The following is a 17,829-nucleotide window of genomic DNA, read 5'->3' as shown; positions in this document are numbered from 1 at the left end:
GGTTACTTAACTTCTCTGTGCCTCCGTTCCCTCATCTGCAAATTGGGGATTCAATACCTGTTCTCCCTCCTACTTAGACTGTGAGCCCCACGGGAGAACTGTTTACCTTGTATCTAATCCAGTTCATCATCATCATCATCATCAATCGTATTTATTGAGCGCTTACTATGTGCAGAGCACTGTACTAAGCGCTTGGGAAGTACAAATTGGCAACACATAGAGACAGTCCCTACCCAACAGTGGGCTCACAGTCTAAAAGGGGGAGACAAGTTCTTAGTATAGTGCTTGGCATATAGTAAGCACTTAACAAATACCACAATTGCTATTATTATTATTGATGATTATTATTAATGAAATGGAAAGGGCAGAATTCTGAATTCAAGGGCTGAGAATACGTATACAATGAGAGAATGAAGGAAAACGCTTCCAGGGCTTGGCACATAGTAAGTGCTTAACAAATACCTTCATTATTAGTCTTAGGTAATGACAGATGGCTACTTGATTTGTTTGACTCGAGTCAAAAGGCGGCAGATTTGGAACATGGCAGGAAGAACTAACTCCGTTTCCGTCTAAAGCATATTGACTCTCCTTTCCTCATTGGTAGGGTGGTCCCTGGGTGGGTTCTAACTTCACAAACTGAAATGCCTCCCCTCTGAATCAATCAATCAATTGTATTTATTGGCATGCTTACTGTGTGTAGAGCACTGTACTTAGTGCTCGAGAGAGTACACTGTAATAATGTAACAGACTTGATAAGACGCATTCCCTGCCCAACAAAGTTGTTGCGGCCTACAGGGAGAGACAGATGTTAACATAAATAAAATTACAGATATTCATTCATTCATTCAATCGTATTTACTGAGCGCTTACTGTGTGCAGAGCACTGTACTAAGCGCTTGGGAAGTACACGTAGGCAACATATAGAGACGGTCCCTACCCAATAGTGGGCTCACAGTCTAGAAGATATGAACATAAGTTTTGTGAGGCTGAGAGGGGGGCGTGAATAAAGGGAGCAAATCAAGGCAATGCAGAAGGGAGTGGGAGAAGAGGAAATGAGGGCTTAGTGAGGGAAGGCTTCTTGGAAGAGATGGGCTTTCAGAGGAACTTCTTTCATCTTCCTGTAATAATAATAATAATGATGGTATTTGTTAAGCACTTACTATGTGCCAAGCACTGCTCTAAGCACCGGGGTAGATTCAATTCAATTCAATTCAATTCAATTCAATCATATTTATTGAGCACTTACTGTGTGTAGAGCACTGTACTAAGCGCTTGGGAAGTACAAATGGGCAACGTATGGAAATGGTCCCTCCCCAACAGCGGACTCACAGGTAATCAGGTTGTACCACGTGGGGCTCACAGTCTTAATCCCCATTTTCCAGATGAGGGAACTGAGGCCCAGAGAAGTTAAACGGGTTGCCCAAGGTCACACAGCAGACAAGTTGCAGAGCTGGGATTAGAACCCAAGTCCTCTGATTCCCAAGCCCGTGCGCTTTCCACTAAGCCACGCCGCTTCTCTAAGCTTCTCTGCTGTAGCAGCCATGGTTCAGATTAATGGTTGGTTCTTAGCTCCACTGACCCACGTTCACCTTTCCCCACCAGTGGTAATCATGGCATTTATTGAGCACCTACTAGAAGCCTTGCAGTATACTAAGTGCCATTCCATCAGCTGGAACAGCTACTCCAGGTGGGACTGATTTCATTCATTCATTCATTCAATCATATTTACTGAGCGCTTACTGTGTGCAGAGCACTGTACTAAGCACTTGGAAAGTACAAGTCAGTGGAAAGAGCCCGGGCTTTGGAGTCAGAGGTCAAGGGTTCAAATCCGGGCTCCGCCACTTGTCAGCTGTGTGACTTTAGGCAAGTCACTTCACTTCTCTGGGTCTCAGTTCCCTCATCTGTAAAATGGGGATTAAGTCTGTGAGCCCCCCGTGGGACAACCTGATCACCTTGTATCCCCCCAGCACTTAGAACAGTGCTTTGCACGTAGTAAGTTCTTAACAAATACCATCATTATTATTATTATTTTTGCACATAATAAGCGCTAATACCATTATTATTATTATTATTATTATTATTATTATTATTATTGTTAAGCGCTTACTATGTGCCAGGCACTGTACTAAACGCTGGGGTGGATGCAAGCAAATCGGGTTGGACACATTCCCTGCCCCATGTGGGATTCATAGTCTCAATCCCACAGATGAGGTAACAGGCACAGAGAAATTGTACGATACCACACAGCAGATATGTGGTAAGAATCAGGATTAGAACCCAGGTCCTTCTGACACCTAGGTCCGTGCTCTATTCACTAAGACACGCTGCCTTTCCAGTGAAATCGTAGTGTTCACAGGCTGCAGCGGAAAGGGACGGGGGAGCGTCCTATCGACATTCATCGTTACGGTTCCCCCTGCCTCCTCAAGTTCTGCCCCTGGGATATTTTCTGAAAAATTCTGGCTCTAACACTCCCTAGTCCCTCTTCTTAGAGGCAAGGATGGCTGCTCTTTGAACATTTATCCCAAGTGGTTCACTGATATGCCCTCAACTGGACACCGCTTTACCCCCAGAGCCGAATTGGCAACAACATCAATTACAACGTAGCCCAGGCACAGAAGGTGTGTTCTTCAACACGCAAACGAGGCAGAGGAATTGACTGGCATGAATTTAGCGAAACACTCACCTCGACTTCCTTTTCTGTAAGCGGAGGGGCACTGTAACGAAGACACAAACGTGGCGTTTACTCAGATTTCGAAACGAACCGAGGGGTGATTTGGGGGCTGCACAATTCATTCATTCATGCATTCAGTTGTAGAGTACCATACCAAGCGCTTGGGAGAGTACAATATAACAACAAACAGACACATTCCTGCTCACAGCCTAGAGGGGCAGAGAGACATTAATATAAATAAGCAAATAGATAAATGAATATAGTCTTGCAGGACTGAGATGGGATGGGGGGGGCGGTTATAAAACTGAAAAACAGCATCACTTGGGGCCCACTGGGCTGGAGATTGACACCCCAATCTCCATATGTAGACTTGTCATGAAAATCCCAGGGCCTCCGTGGAGGAAGGAGACAGAAACCTGAAGGGGAGGGTGAGAAAACGTATTGGTACCCAAAGACGAGGGTCTGAAGGGTCTCACTGTGGGGCAAGAGGTCAGCACAGGAGGGACTCCTCAGGGAGAGTAGGGCAGCAATGCTCCCATTTGGAGAAAAATGTCACTCCTGGGAGGGATGGCTTTTTTGGCTCTAACAGTTGTGTTGCGCTACCTGACTTAGAATAAGAGGTGGAGAGGAGCCGGGCTTATCGTCAAAATCAATCGATCGACGTCAGCGCTTAGTACGGTGCTCTGCACACAGTAAGCGCTCGATAAATATGATTGAGTGAAAGTATTTATCGCGCGCTTACCCCTGTGTAAAGCGCTTGGGAGAGTACGATGGAACAGGGTTGGAGGACGCATTCCCCCCCCAAATCCTAGAGTGAGTAAATACGGCCGGGCTTATCGTCAAAATCAATCGATCGACATCAGCGCTTAGTACGGTGCTCTGCACACAGTAAGCGCTCGATAAATATGATTGAACGAAAGTATTTATCGAGCGCTTACCCCTGTGTAAAGCGCTTGGGAGAGTACGATGGAACAGGGTTGGAGGACGCATTCCCCTGCAAATCCGAGAGCGAGTAAATACAGTGGAGGCCTTTCCTTTCCTGTGTCTGTGCGGTTGCTCTAACTGAGAGGGTGCAGAGGGGAAAAGTGAAAAGGGCCCCATCAGCGTCACAGGACTGGGGAGAAAAAACCCACGAACAATGATTAAACCATCAGGAAACGGGACTTCCTCTGCTGGGCCGAACGCCCTCCGGCACACGTTCTATTCCAAGAGAAGCCGGGGAGCACAAACTGTTTTGTTACAAGGGCAGGTTATCACGCCTGACGCAATTGTGCCTGTTTTTCTTTCATTCATTCAGCCTCCTTTCGGGACATTTGGGAATATGCTGAGCGGTCAAAATTAAACAGGACACGGGGCTTACAAATCTAGAATTTTGATGTTACAATCCCGCAAACAACTTGTAGACGGAGAACGTGTCTGTTTATAGCTGTGCTGTACTCTCCCAAACGCTTAGTACAGTGCTCTGCACACAATAAGCGCTCAGCTATGAGCCCGTTGTTGGGGAGGGATTGTCTCTGTTGCTGAATTGTACTTTCCAAGAGCTTAGTACAGTGCTCTGAACACGGAAAGCGCTCAATAAATATGATTGAGTGAATAAATACAATTGAATGAATTCCCACTTCCCAAGGTGGCTCCTTTAGGAGCAGGTCCAGGGCAAGCCGAAGCAGTGTGGATAGAGCAAGGGGCTGGGTGTCAAAAGACCTGGGTTTTAATCCCGGCTCTGTCCCAATTACTTCATCTGTAAAAATGGGGATTGAGAGTGTGAGCCCCAGGTGGGACAGGGACTGTGTCCAACCTAGTTAGCTTATATCTACCCCAGTGCTTATTATAGTGCTTGGCACAGAGTAAGAGCTTAATGAGTATTATTATTATTATTATTAATGATTTTAAAGGATGTAATGGGTTGTGTTGGGCCAATCAAAACTGGCCCTTCCCATTCCTTTGTATTTGCGTGAATTTCTTGGACACAGAATCGGGATAAACCTTCCTTTTTCAGCAGCTACTGAAGCAGCGTGGCTCAGTGGAAAGAGCACGGGCTTTGGAGTCAGGGGTCATGGGCTCGAATCCTGGCTCTGCCAATTGTCAGCTGTGTGACTTTGGGCAAGTCACTTCACTTCTCTGGGCCTCAGTTCCCTCATCTGTAAAATGGGGACGAAGACTGTGAGCCCCTTGTAGGACAACCTGATCACCTTGTAACCTTCCCAGTGCTTAGAACGGTGCTTTGCACATAGTAAGTGCTTAATATTTGCCATCATTATTATTATCTCTTAGGTCCACCATGTTCACTATTTGAAAACTACGAAAACTCGGAGGATGTGGAAAAGCATAATTCGGCCCAACAAAATCCTACCGTGCTTTACAGCACCTGCCAAACTTGCAGAGTAAAATGGGAAAGGGGAGAATCTGGTCCTAGGCCATTGTCTGTGCTGAAATATGGAGTCCACCTCTTTCCAGGCCAACCTGTCCTTCAGGAGCATGGGCCCGGACTCAGCTGGGAACCAGGAGGGTCCGACGGAGCCCGGCTTCTCTACTGTGGGAGGGAAAAAAGTGTGGGAAGGGCCGTGACCCTGTGGACTGCGTGGACTCAGAGGCCAAGACACCATTCAGTGGTGTCCACTCACCGCTGTTGGGTAGGGATTGTCTCTATTTGTTGCGAATTGTACTTTCCAAGCACTTAGAACAGTGCTCTGCACATAGAAACGCTCAATAAATACGATTGAATGAATGGTTCTGAAGTGAAGCAGAGTGGCTCAGTGGAAAGCGCGCGGGCTTGGGAGTCAGAGGTTGTGGGTTCTAATCCCAGCTCCGCCACTTATCAGCTGTGTGACTTTGGGCAAGTCATTTAACTTATCTGTGCCTCAGTTCCCTCATCTGGAAAATGGGGATTAAGACTATAAACCCCATATGGGACATCCAGATTACCTTGTATCTCCCCCAGCTCTTAGAACAGTGCTTGGCACATAGTAAGCACTTAACAAATACCAAAATTATTATTATTCAACACAATTCAACAGCGAGCTTACAGTCTCATTAGGGGCAATCGTGTCGCACCTAGATTTGTGGGGCTTGTGGGTCAAAGCTATTCGACAGTGCCTTTCAGTCAGTCGGTCAGTAAGTCAGTCGTATTTGTTGATCGCTTACTGTGTGCAGAGCACTGCACTAAGCGCTAGAGAGAGAACAATTTAACAATAAACAGACACATCTGTCCCTCTGGAGCTGTTTCTCAAAAAAGGCTGGATCTGTATAAAGTGAACCCAAGAGGGCTAGGGTCCAAACCTGCAGAAAGTGGGTTATTTTAAAAAGAACCCATGTAAAGTGAGGGATACCATTGCTACCCAGTGCTTAACACCTAGAAAACATTCTGGAATGTCTCCCTGCGGGCAGTGATTTAGGCAAACATGGGTTGGAAGCTTCTCCTTATTCCTCAAACTCAGGCAAGTTTCCAGCAGCTCCAAAAGGAAACACCCCACGTAGACATCAACCGGGAACAACCCAGAGGAACTGTCCTGCCCCAGAATTCCCAAAGGACCATTTCTTTCCCTCGGGATGCTATTTCCGCTGCCTCAGGGATGCTAAGCGGTTTACCTTCCGGGAAGAGACTTGTGAACACGCAGTTTCCGTAGCAGCACGTCTGAGATGTTGGGCATCACCTCTGAGCCGTTCTTGGTCTCGTCTTCTTCCGTGGCTGGAGGCAGCCCAGAAGCAGGACCTGAAAGCGATGTTTTTCAGAATTTTCATCATTAATTATCGAGCTCTTTATGGGCAGGTAACGTGCCTGCTAACTCTGTTGTACTGTACTCTCCCAAGCTCTCCTTACATAGTAAAAGCTCAGTCCGCATTATTGATTGATTGATTGGACCCAGGACCAAGGAAATCTGTTCAACCGGGTCCCTCTAAATCTTGCCAGTACAGAATCAATCAATGCTATTTATTGAGCACTTACCATGTGCAGAGCACTGTACTAAGTGTTTGGGAGAGGACAATACAGTAGAGTTGGGAGACCCAATCCCTGTCTTGAAGGAGCTTACAATCTAAAGAGGAAGACAGATATCAAAAAAAATTTCAGGCAGCGGGGAGCAACTGAGTTTAAGGATAGGTACATAAGTGCTTTGGGGATCGCCCAATAATAACTGCGATGTTTGTTAAGGACTTACTATGTGCCAAGCACTGTACTAAGTGCTCAGATCAATCTTCTCCATCCCTTTCCTTGGCTCCTCCCACAGGGAGGTCCAGCAACATTCGTTCCATAATGATCTACCAAGCGTTTCTGCCATGACCCAGGATGGCCTTTCTGTAAGACCACCCAAGCCAAGGGAATCAAGAATTATTAAAGAGGTAGAAACTACGGGCTTCTTCCAGGGTTTGTCAAATCCTAGGGGCACATAGTATGCACTTAACAACTACCAGTAAAAAGCAACAACAAAAATAGATTAAAAAAACTCAAGGAAAAGAAAGGCAAAATGTGGTAATCAATCTGTGGTATTGAGTGCTTATTATTTGCAGAGCACTGAATTAAGCACTTGGGAGACTATAATGAGAGAGTAAGCACAATTCTTGCCTTTCATGGTGTTTACATTCTTTGGAGAAGCTAGAAACTGGCTGTTGGCACATAGCTGTTAAGAGAACCTACATGTTTATTACTCTATTTATTTATTTTACTTGTACATATCTATTCTATTTATTTTATTTTGTTAGTATGGTTCTGTTCTCTGTCTCCCCCTTTTAGACTGTGAGCCCAATCAATCAATCAATCAATCAATCGTATTTATTGAGCGCTTACTATGTGCAGAGCACTGTACTAAGCGCTTGGGAAGTACAAATTGGCAACACATAGAGACAGTCCCTACCCAACAGTGGGCTCACAGTCTAAAAGGGGGAGACAGAGAACAGAACCAAACATACCAACAAAATAAAATAAATAGGATAGAAATGTACAAGTAAAATAAATAAATAAATAAATAAATAAATAAATAGAGTAATAAATATGTATAAATAAAATAAATATTCTCCAAGAGAAAAGTGCCATGGAATAGTAATAGGACTAGTAGTAGTAATTTGAGCATCCACTTATTTCTTAGCACCCACTGAATGCACTGCATTACACTAAGCACTTGGGAAGGTGAAACAGAAGCAGGAACCGTGTTTCCCATCCCAAAAAGATACATGCTAAGAGGGAGACAGATAGAAAGATATGCACAAACAGTGAAACCAAAGTAAACGATCAAATGCGCTCACACGGAAATCCACAGAAATCCCCCAAAACAACCTCAGGGTTTAGTTCCCTCTGACAAAAAGGAACCTGGAATAGTGGAAATCTAGGTGGGCACCCGATGCTTTTTCGCTGTGAGTTTGGTTCGCAGCTGGAGGCCAAAACGGCTCAGGGCTCCCTGAGACTTCCCAAAGGTAGTACAGTGACGATCCTCCCTGGAACGTTGGATAGGGAGCCCACTGTTGGATAGGGACTGTCTCTATACGTTGCCAACTTGTACTTCCCAAGGGCTTAGTACAGTGCTCTGCACACAGTAAGCGCTCAATAAATATGATTGATTGATTGATTGATTATTATTATTATTATCATATGCTGTCAAGTCGTTCCCGATTCCTAGTGACTCCATGGATATACTTCCTCCAGAACGTCCTGTCCTCTGCCACAATCCGCAACCTTTCTAACGGTTCTTCCGTTATCGTTATGGTCTCTATCCGTCTAGCTACTGGTCTGCCTCTTCTGCGTTTTCCCTGGACTTTTCCTAGCATTAGTGTCTTCTCCAGAGAATTAGTCCTCCTGATTATGTGTCCAAAATATGCTAATCTAAGTCGAGACATTTGGCCTTCCAAAGACCACTTTGGTTTAATTTGCTCTAAAATCCATTTGTTTGTTCTACGGGCCATCCATGGTATTGGCAAAAGCCTTCTCCAACACCACATTTCAAAGGAATCGATGTTCTTTCTATTCTGTTTTTTTCACTGTCCGGCTTTCGGATCCATACATTATCACTGGAAACACCATAGAGTTGACAATTTGTATTTTTGTGGCAATTGTTACATGAGCACATTTCATGACTTTTTCAAGGCTCTGTATAGCAAGTCTTCCTAACGTTAATCTTTAGTGTATTTCTTGGCTAGTAGCTCATTTATTACTGATCATCAATCCCAGGAAGGAAAAATTGTCAAACATTTCAATCTTCTCTCCATCCACTCCAAATGTGTTAAAACTTCCAGTTGTCATGATCTTTGTCTTCTTACATTTAAATGTAGGCCCATCTTTTGTTCCCTAGCTTTTAATAATAAGACCTTCCGATCTTCTTCACTTTCTGCTAGTAGGGTTGTATCATCAGCATAATGAAGGTTGTTAATATACCTTCTTCCAATCTTTACTCCCCGTTCATCTTCATCCAATCCGGCTTCTCTCATTAGGTATTCGGTGTAAAGGATGAACACATAAGGTGATAAGCTACTTCCTTGTCTTGTCAGAGAACCTACCAGGTGTTTAAGCACTCAGTAAATATCACTGACCGATTGACTGAAGATACTGAAAGAACCAAACCATCAGAAAACGGGAAGTTGTACGGCCTAGTGAATAAGGCACAGAGTTGGAAAACGGAAACGTGCCTCTGCCACGTGTCTGCTGTGTGCGAACATGGGCATTCGCTTAACTTCTCTGTGCCTTAATTTCTTCAATTGCAAAGTGGGGATTCAAAACCTGTCCTCCCTTCTACTTGACTGCGAGTCCCATGTGGGCCTGGCCTGATTGACTCATATCTCCCCCAGCACTCAGAACAGTGCTTGACACGGGATAAACATTAAATACCATTTGAAAAAAATAAACAAGAACAAAAACCCCATCTTGGATAGAGACTGTGCTTGACAGAGGAGAAGGCGGTGGGATTAAGTATGAGAGTCTCTTAGGGGGAAATATCTGGGTATCAGAGCCACCTGGGATGGATGTCCCTTCCCTTCTCACCTTACCTTTTTCTTGTTCTGCTGCTTCACTAAGTTCTGGAAGTTTAAGTCCAACTAGGTTTTGGTTTCTCATCATTATATGCTCCTGTGAGGGTAAAGAGAAAAGGGAGTGATTTTCAGTAATCTTCCTGAACTGGGAAGTTTCTCTGAGGGAAATCTCCCAGCTTGTCTCACTCCTTCCTACCAAAAAGACTGGTAGGCTTGGTCACAGGGTTTGAGGGCAAGGGATGATTTTTCCAGCATCATCTGAGTGACTGTCAGCAATCCATACCCTCCTCCCCACACCGTATTCAGCCACACCTGCAGCAAACTTTCCCTAATACTGGAAACCTGCTCCCTCTCTAAATTTTATGTCTCCCCAGCCGTGATGCGCAAAGCAAACCAGGACACTGGGCTCCCTGCCCTGAGAACTGACGACAACCTTTCTCTTCATCTCGAAGACAGCTGAATCAATCAAAGGTATTTATTCAGCGCTTACTATGTGCGGAGCACCGAACTAAAAACTTGGGAAACTACAATACAAAAGAGTTGGCAGATACCTTCCCTGGCCACGTTCCCTCATCTGCAAAATGGGGATTCAATACCTGGTGTGATTATAATCTAGAGGGGAGGAGAGACATTAATATAGACCAATAATTTATATATTTAGTTTAAAAATATGGACGTAAGTGCTGTGGGGTTTAGGGTGGGGTAAATGTCAAATACCCAGAGGTCAGAGGTTCAAGTGCTTAGGCAATAAGAGGGTAGGTCAGAAACTGACTGAATAGGAAAAAAAAAACCAAAACAAGAAAGCTTCATCTGATTGGGGGTGCTGTTTGGAGGGGGCTTCATTTACCTCAGGAAATTGGAACCGTGTTTGCAGAAGGACCAGTTGAGATCTTTTTCTGGTCAAGTTGTGAAATAATGGCAACGCTCAGGGATTCTGTCAGATCCTGATTTCCACTAAGGTTGGAAGTCAAGACCTGGGTTCTAATCCTCGTTCTGCCATTTGTCTGCTATGTGGCCTCAGGCAGGTCACTTTATCTGTGCCTCAGTTATCTCATCTGTAAAATGGGGATCAAGACGGTGAGCCCCATAAGGGACAGGGACTGTGTCCAACCTGATTAGCTTGAATCCACCCCAGCGCTTAATACAGTGCCTGACACAGAGTAAGCCTTTAACAGATACCCTTAAAAAAAAAAGTCACTTCCCCAAATCTGATTTCAGGATAATTGGTCCCATTTTACCTGGGGCCCCAATCAGCCCAACATTTAAAAATAAAAAATTGTGGCATTTGTTAAGTGCTTAATGCGGGTCAGGCACTGTACTAAGAGCTGGAATGATACAAGAAAATCAGGTTGGACACAGTCCCTGTCCCACGTAGGACTCACAGTCTCCATCCCCACATTACAGATGAGGTCACTGAGGCCCAGAGAAGTGAACTGATTTGCCTAAGGTCACACAACAGACTTTCTGATTCCTAGGCCCATGCTCTATCCACCACGCTGGGCTGCTTCTCAATATGTTCCTCTGAAATTCACTGTTCCCTGGTTGTTCCCTCAGGAAGCATTTAAACGCTCAGCTCAGCGGTATTTGGGTTTTAATCTGGGTACCTGACATATAAACAGGAACCGGTTGATTCATTGCTCTGTCATTCCTAAGTAGCATACCAGCGGTCTCCATAGAGATTTGAGGCTCAAAGAAACTTGCCCTTTTGGGTAGCTACCAGGAGAGGTGAGGAAAACTATCTGTCTAAATGATCCATTAGGCTTAATGGATAGAACAGGGTCCTGGGCTGCAGAAAGACCTGGGTTCTAATCCTGATTCCTCACTTGCCCGCTGTGTGCCTTTGGGTGAATCACTTAACTTCTCTGTGCTCAGTTACCTCCTCTGAAGCAGTGAGGCTTAGTAGATAGAGCGCCGGCTTGGGAGTCAGAAGGTCATGGGCTCTAACGCCGGCTCCACCACATCTCTGCTGCGTGACCTTGGACAAGTCACTTCACTTCTCTGGGCCTCAGTTCCCTCATCTGTAAAATGGGGATGAAGACTGTGAGCCCCATGTAGGACAGGGAATGTGTCCAACTTAACTTGTATCTACCCCAGGGCTTAGAACGGTGCATGGCACATAGTAAGTGCTTAATAAGTACCACAATTATTAACTATCAGTAGCTCATCTGTAAATTGGAAATTAAGACAGTAAAGGTCCATGTCGGACATGGACTGTGTCTAACTTTGTATCTGCCCCACGGCTTAGAAGAGTGCCTGGCACATAGGAAGCGCTTCACAAATACCATAAAAATGGGGAGGTTAAAAATTTAAAAATGCTCACTATGTGCCAAGATTGCAATAGATACAAACTGATCAGGTTAATAGTAAGAATAATAATAGTAATTGTGGTATTTCTTAAGCCCTTGCTATTCATTAAATCATATTTTTTGAGTTTACTGCGTGCAGAGCACTGTACTCTCCCCCTTCTAGACTGTGAACCCATTGTTGGGTAGGGACCATCTCTATATGTTGCCCACTTGTACTTCCCAAGTGCTTAGTACAGTGCTCTGCACAGAGTAAGCGCTCAATAAATATTATTGAATGAATGAATGAATGAATACTAAGCACTTGGAAAGTACAATTTAGCAACAGATAGTCCCTACCCAATAACAGGCTCACATTCTAGAAGAGGGAGAACAGTCTTGAAGAGGGAGAGTGTCGCGCACTGTACTAAGCACTGGGGGGATAGGGGCTCACAGTCTCAAGCCCCATTTTATGGATGAGGTAACTGAGGTTGGACCCAGTCCCTCTTCCACCCGGGGTTCACAGTCAGAGAAGCGGGAAGAACAGGTATTTTAGCGTCATTTTACAGATGAGAAAACTGAGGCTCAGAGAGGTTAAGTGACTTACCCAAGGACACACAGCAGGTAAGTGGGACAAGCTGGGGGGCTCTCATTTCCACGTTCTTTCCGCCAGACCACGCTGCCTCTCACAAGTACAGGGTTCTCTTGGAGTAATCTCACCTGGTCCAGGGAGTCGAATAGTCTGAAATGTCCCTTCACAGGCAGTCCTTTTACTCCAAAGAGCATGATAGACCACCCCAACTCCTGAGATTGGATGGAGGTGATGCTCCCAGCTGATTTTCAGGCCCCCGCTGTAACTGCTAGGCCTCACTACTTCTCAAGTGAACTGTATAAACTGTCTTTGGCCTTGGCCCTGGAAGAAGTCACCATGACTTGCCACCTTCCACCCCCCTGCTCATCTGACTTCTCCCCAGTGAATTTCTCTCACTGCGTGGAAGGAAGAAGAAATACATCTGCCAATGCAGCCTGACAGGCAGAAGAAGTGATTTAACAGATGGCCTTAAAGAAATCTGCTTGGGGGAAGGATTCTGAGAGGTAAGAGAAATCAACCTGGGGGAGAAAAAAGACATCAGTAAGCCATAGGAGCAGTTAGTTGCAATCAGAGTTTTTGGTGGCCTGTTGATGGCTCGTCAGGAAAGAGAAGCAGCCTGGCCTAGTGGAAAGAGTGTGGCCCTGGGTGTCAGAGGGCCTGGGTCCTAATCCTTGCTCTGCCAAATGCTTACTGTATGACCTTGGGCAAGTTACCTCACTTCTCTGAGACTCAGTGTTCTCAACTGCAAAATGGGGATTACAATCCTATTCCCCCCTATTCAAACTAGGAGTCCATGTAGGATAGGGACCGTGTCCAATGTGATAAACTCATATTTACCCCTTCACTTAGAACAGTGCTGAACACATAGTAAGCGCATAATGAATACCAATGAAAGAAAAAGGAAAGAGGTCTTCTTAAAAGTTGCGAGAAAAAAGGTCATTTCATTTTCAGCTATTACAGTCCTTAGGAATGACAAGCTGATGGTAATCCTGGCTCCTGTTGCGTTGTCTTACTCTGAAACAGGAAACAGAAAAGCCACTGATTTGTTGGTACAGTGGGAGTGCGATTCTTCCATGTCACCAAATTGTTCGAAAACATAGGTACCAACTCCACACAGCTCTCTGAGCTGGTCTCCCAGCCTCTCTCATCCCGGGGCTGAAAATCATTCAGTGGTATTTATTGAGTGTCTTCTTTGTGCAGAGCACTGTACTAAGCAATTGGGAAATGTAAGCTCATCCTCCAGACTGTAAGCTCATTGTGGGCAGGGAATGTGTCTACCAACTCTGTAATATTGGACTCTCCTAAGCACACAGTAAGCGCTCGATAAATATGATTGATTGAGTACAATAAGCCGGAGCTGGTAGACCACGTTCCCTGACCAAAGTGAGTTTACAGACTCCAAATGGAGACTTTCTGGCCTGTTAACCCTATGAAACTCATTTCCTCTTCTTCCACTTCCTCTGTGTCACCCTGATTTCCTCCCTTTAGTCACCTCCCCCTCAGCTTCACAGCGCTTATGTACATATCTGTAATTATTTATATCAATGCCTGTCTCCTCCTCTAGACTCTAAGCTCACTGTGGGCAGGGAACCCTTAGTATAGTGCTTTGCACACAGTAAACCCTCAATAAACATTATTGACTGAAACTCGTTCCCTCCCAGTTCATATCACCTTCATCCCGAAACCCTTGGGCACTTTTCGCCCTTCGTTTCTGAATTCATTCCATCGTATTTATTGAGCGCTTACTGTGTGCTGAGCGCTGTACTAAGCGCTTGGGAAGTACAAATCGGCAACATACAGAGATGGTCCCTACCCAACAATGGGCTCACAGTCTAGAATGAAAAGTGGGTAGCCATGTTTCAAAGCAGTGTGGCCCAGTGACAAGAGCATTGCCTTGGGAGTCAGAGGACGTGGGTTCTAATCCTGGCTCCACCACTTGTCTGCTATGTGACCTTGCGTAACTCACTTTACTTCTCTGTGCCTCAGTTACCTCATCTGTAAAATGGGGATTAAGACTGTGAGCCCCACGTGAGACAACCTGATCACCTTGGATCTACTCCAGTGCTTAGAACAGTGCTTGGCACACAGTAAGCTTTTAACAAATGCCATTATTATTCCCATCTCCACCACTTTTCTGCTGTGTGACCTTGGGCAAGTCACTTAACTTCTCTGTGCCTCAGTTCCCTCAGCTTTAAAATGGGGATTAAGACTGTGGGTCTCATATGGGACAGGGACTGCGTCCAACGCAATTATCTTGTATCTACCCCTGTGCCTAGAACAGTACCTAGCACATAGTAAGCGCTTAACAAATGTCATTATCATTATTATTATTATTATTATTATTGTTATTATTATTATTATTATTATCATTCAAAGCCTGTCTGGGGAACACTCAGAGACAGCAGGCTGACACTGAGCAGCATTCTAAGGCGCATGAGCCATTATCTCAGTCTCTGCAGCAGGCCCAGAGGATGGCCCTGTCTTTTTCCAGAAAGCTGAACATCATAACACAGGCCCGCCTTTTACCCATGTTTTCCCTATTTTTCCCTGACCCCTTTCTGGAAACACTAACCAAGCTTTAGAATGAATTCCTACAGTTCTGATGCCAATCTGAGAGAGAATCTCCCAGCAACCTCAAACTTAACATGGCCAAAACAGAACCCATCTTCCCACCCAAACCCAGTTCTCCCCCTGACATTCTTATCACCTTAGACAACGCCACCATTCTTTCTGTCTCACAAGCCTGTAATTTTGGCGTTATCCTCGACTCACTCTGTCATTCAACCCACTCATTCAAACTGCTAGGGAATCCTGTTAGATCTGCCTTTCCAACCTCTTTAGAATCTTCCCTTTCTTCTCCATCCAAACTGCTACTACACTCATCCAAGCACTTTCCAGGTCCCCCCTTGACTTTAACAAGAGCCTCCATGTTTAAACTCCCTGCCTCCTGTTTCTCCCCTCCCTAATCCATTCTTCACTTTGCTGCCCAGATCATTTTTCCAAAAATCCGTTCGGTCCATATCTCCCCACTCCTCAAAAACCTCTGGTGGTTGTCCATCCACCTCCACGTGAACCAGAAACTCCTTTCCTTCGGCTTTAAGGCACTCAATCAGCTCTCTCCCTTGTAGCTCACCTCAGTGATCTCCTACTACAACTCAAACCACACACTCCACTGCTCTAACACCCAACTCCTCCCTGAATCCCAATCTCGTCTATCTCAACACTGACCACCGGCCCACGTCCTTCCTCAGGCCTGGAATTCCCTTGCCCCTTCATATCCAACAGCCCACCACCTACAACACCCTCCAAAAATCACATCTCCTCCAAGAGGTCTTCCCTGATTGAGCTTCATTTCCCCTACTTTCCCTCCTCTCTGCAGCTCCTTTGCTCTTGACTTTCTATACCTAAAGCATTTTGATTCTCACTCCAGCCCCACAGCACTTACATACATATTCTTACTCTATTTCCCCTGCCTATATTTTAATGTCTATCTCCCCCTCTGGTCTCTATGCTCCTTTTGGGAAAGGATGGCATCTCCCAAGTGCTTAGCACAATGTTCCACATACAGTAAGCACTCAATACCCCTGATTGAGTTATCACAAGAGGGTCTGTCAATCAGGGCTTTTCAGCCGTTTCCAGTTTCTATCCTGTCCCTCTTTCACGGGCCCCCGGCCTGGAGATGGGATGACATAACGAAGAACCGCAGACGGTTTTGAAAAGGGAAGTGAGCCTTCTCCCCCATCTAGACTGTGAGCCCGTTGTTAGGTAGGGACCGTCTCTATATGTTGCCACTTGTACTTCCCAAGCACTTAGTACAGTGTTCTGCACACAGTAAGTGCTCAATAAATATGATTGAAAGAAAATGTTTGCCACCTGTGAGGCCACAGCGGCAGTACCTAAACATTTCACTAATTTCTGAATCAGAACCTTCACAAGGGTAAGAAACTGTTTTTGCTTTTCTTTCTTTATCTAAAACAAATAGGTCCGTGGAATGCGAAACCCAAGGTTAACATGAATCAGAGTGTTTCGGAGAACGACTTGGGGCAGATTCTAAATGGTATAAAGAGTGCTTTGCCCCCGTGGTCGCTCTACTCACTCTTCCTGGAATGGCTCCAAACTCAGAAAAACATCACCTGGGTTTCGTCTAGAAATTTCTAGACAAGGAAGTTCACCGATATAACTTCCAGATTCACTGATTACATTATACTCATTTTTCAAATGATCTTCTCAAGTGAAAACTAAACCAAAATTGAAAGTGCATTCTATTTTTCCAAGTTTTTTTGCCAGACTTTAAATTCATTCTATAAAATGATTTTCCCAACCCCGCTAGGTCTCATTACATGGAAACAAAGGTGTCCACACATCTCACCTAGAGTAGAAGGGCCTCGCTTTGGGGGATTCTGTCCCACCATCTGCGAGGCCTATGATAAATTCCTCTCAGGCTAGGGAGGCAAGTCACAATCTGTCACCAATGATGGAGATGGTGGCAATAGATGTCACTATAAGTTGCCACTAGAGAAACAGAGTGGCCTAATGGACAGAGCCCGGACCTGAGAGTAGGAAGGATCTGGGTTCGAATCCCAGCTCTCCCACTCCTCTGCCGGGTGACCTTGGTCAAGTCGCTTACCTTCTCTGTGCCTCAGTTACCTCATGTATAAAGTGGAGATTAAGACTGTGAGCCCCATGAAGGAAAGGGACAATGTCCAAACTGATTTGCTTGTCTCTACCCCAGCACTTAGAACAGTGCCTGGCACATAGTAAGTACTCAAATGTCATTGTTCTCATCATTATTATTATTATTATTATCGTAAAGTCTCTCCTTAAGCAGTGACGCAAGCTATTACCACCTGTCCACATGTTTTGTTTTGTTGCCTGTCTCCCCCTTCTACACTGTGAGCCCGTTGTTGGGTAGCGACCGTCTCTGTATGTTTCCAACTTGTATTTCCCAAGCGTTTAGTACAGTGCTCTGCACACAGTAAGTGCTCAATAAATACAATTGAATGAATGAATGAATGATCATTATCACTACATCCAAATTGGTCCTTCCAGGCTTCAGCCAGGAGGTTCCAGTAAACAGAAACACATCACCTGGATGTACTGGAAACTCCCAGAAGGCAGAAGTGGCCTGAGGTCAGTGGGTAGCAGTGGTGGCAGTGATGGAAAAAGAATAGTGCGGTCATCTCTTCATTGTCCTTCTCTCTTCCTTCTCCCATTCTCCATTTTCTCCTTGATCCCTCTCTCCCATGTCCCTTTTCCCTACCCCTTCCACCTCTCTCTCTCTCTCCTCCCTGCTAGCTTTATACCCCAAAGGTACTAGGCCTACGCTAACGAGATTT

At 45.1% G+C, this 17,829-nt stretch overlaps 1 protein-coding gene across 1 annotated transcript in view; it reads right to left on the bottom strand.

Annotated features, from left to right (window-relative positions):
• IRAG1 (inositol 1,4,5-triphosphate receptor associated 1) overlaps window positions 1-17,829 on the bottom strand; it is a 148,021-nt gene that overhangs the window by 41,125 nt on the left and 89,067 nt on the right. Inside the window, exons 9-11 of the mRNA XM_038764614.1 lie at window positions 9,638-9,716; window positions 6,257-6,380; window positions 2,684-2,714 (exon numbers count right to left, since the gene is read on the bottom strand). Coding sequence (XP_038620542.1) covers window positions 2,684-2,714; window positions 6,257-6,380; window positions 9,638-9,716 — 234 coding nt within the window. The remainder of the gene's footprint in view (window positions 1-2,683; window positions 2,715-6,256; window positions 6,381-9,637; window positions 9,717-17,829) is intronic.

This window comes from Tachyglossus aculeatus, chromosome 22, assembly GCF_015852505.1.
Source record: "Tachyglossus aculeatus isolate mTacAcu1 chromosome 22, mTacAcu1.pri, whole genome shotgun sequence".
NCBI lineage: Eukaryota > Metazoa > Chordata > Mammalia > Monotremata > Tachyglossidae > Tachyglossus > Tachyglossus aculeatus.
Note: the sequence above shows the minus strand (reverse complement) of the source record. Positions and strands in the feature narration are given on the sequence as shown.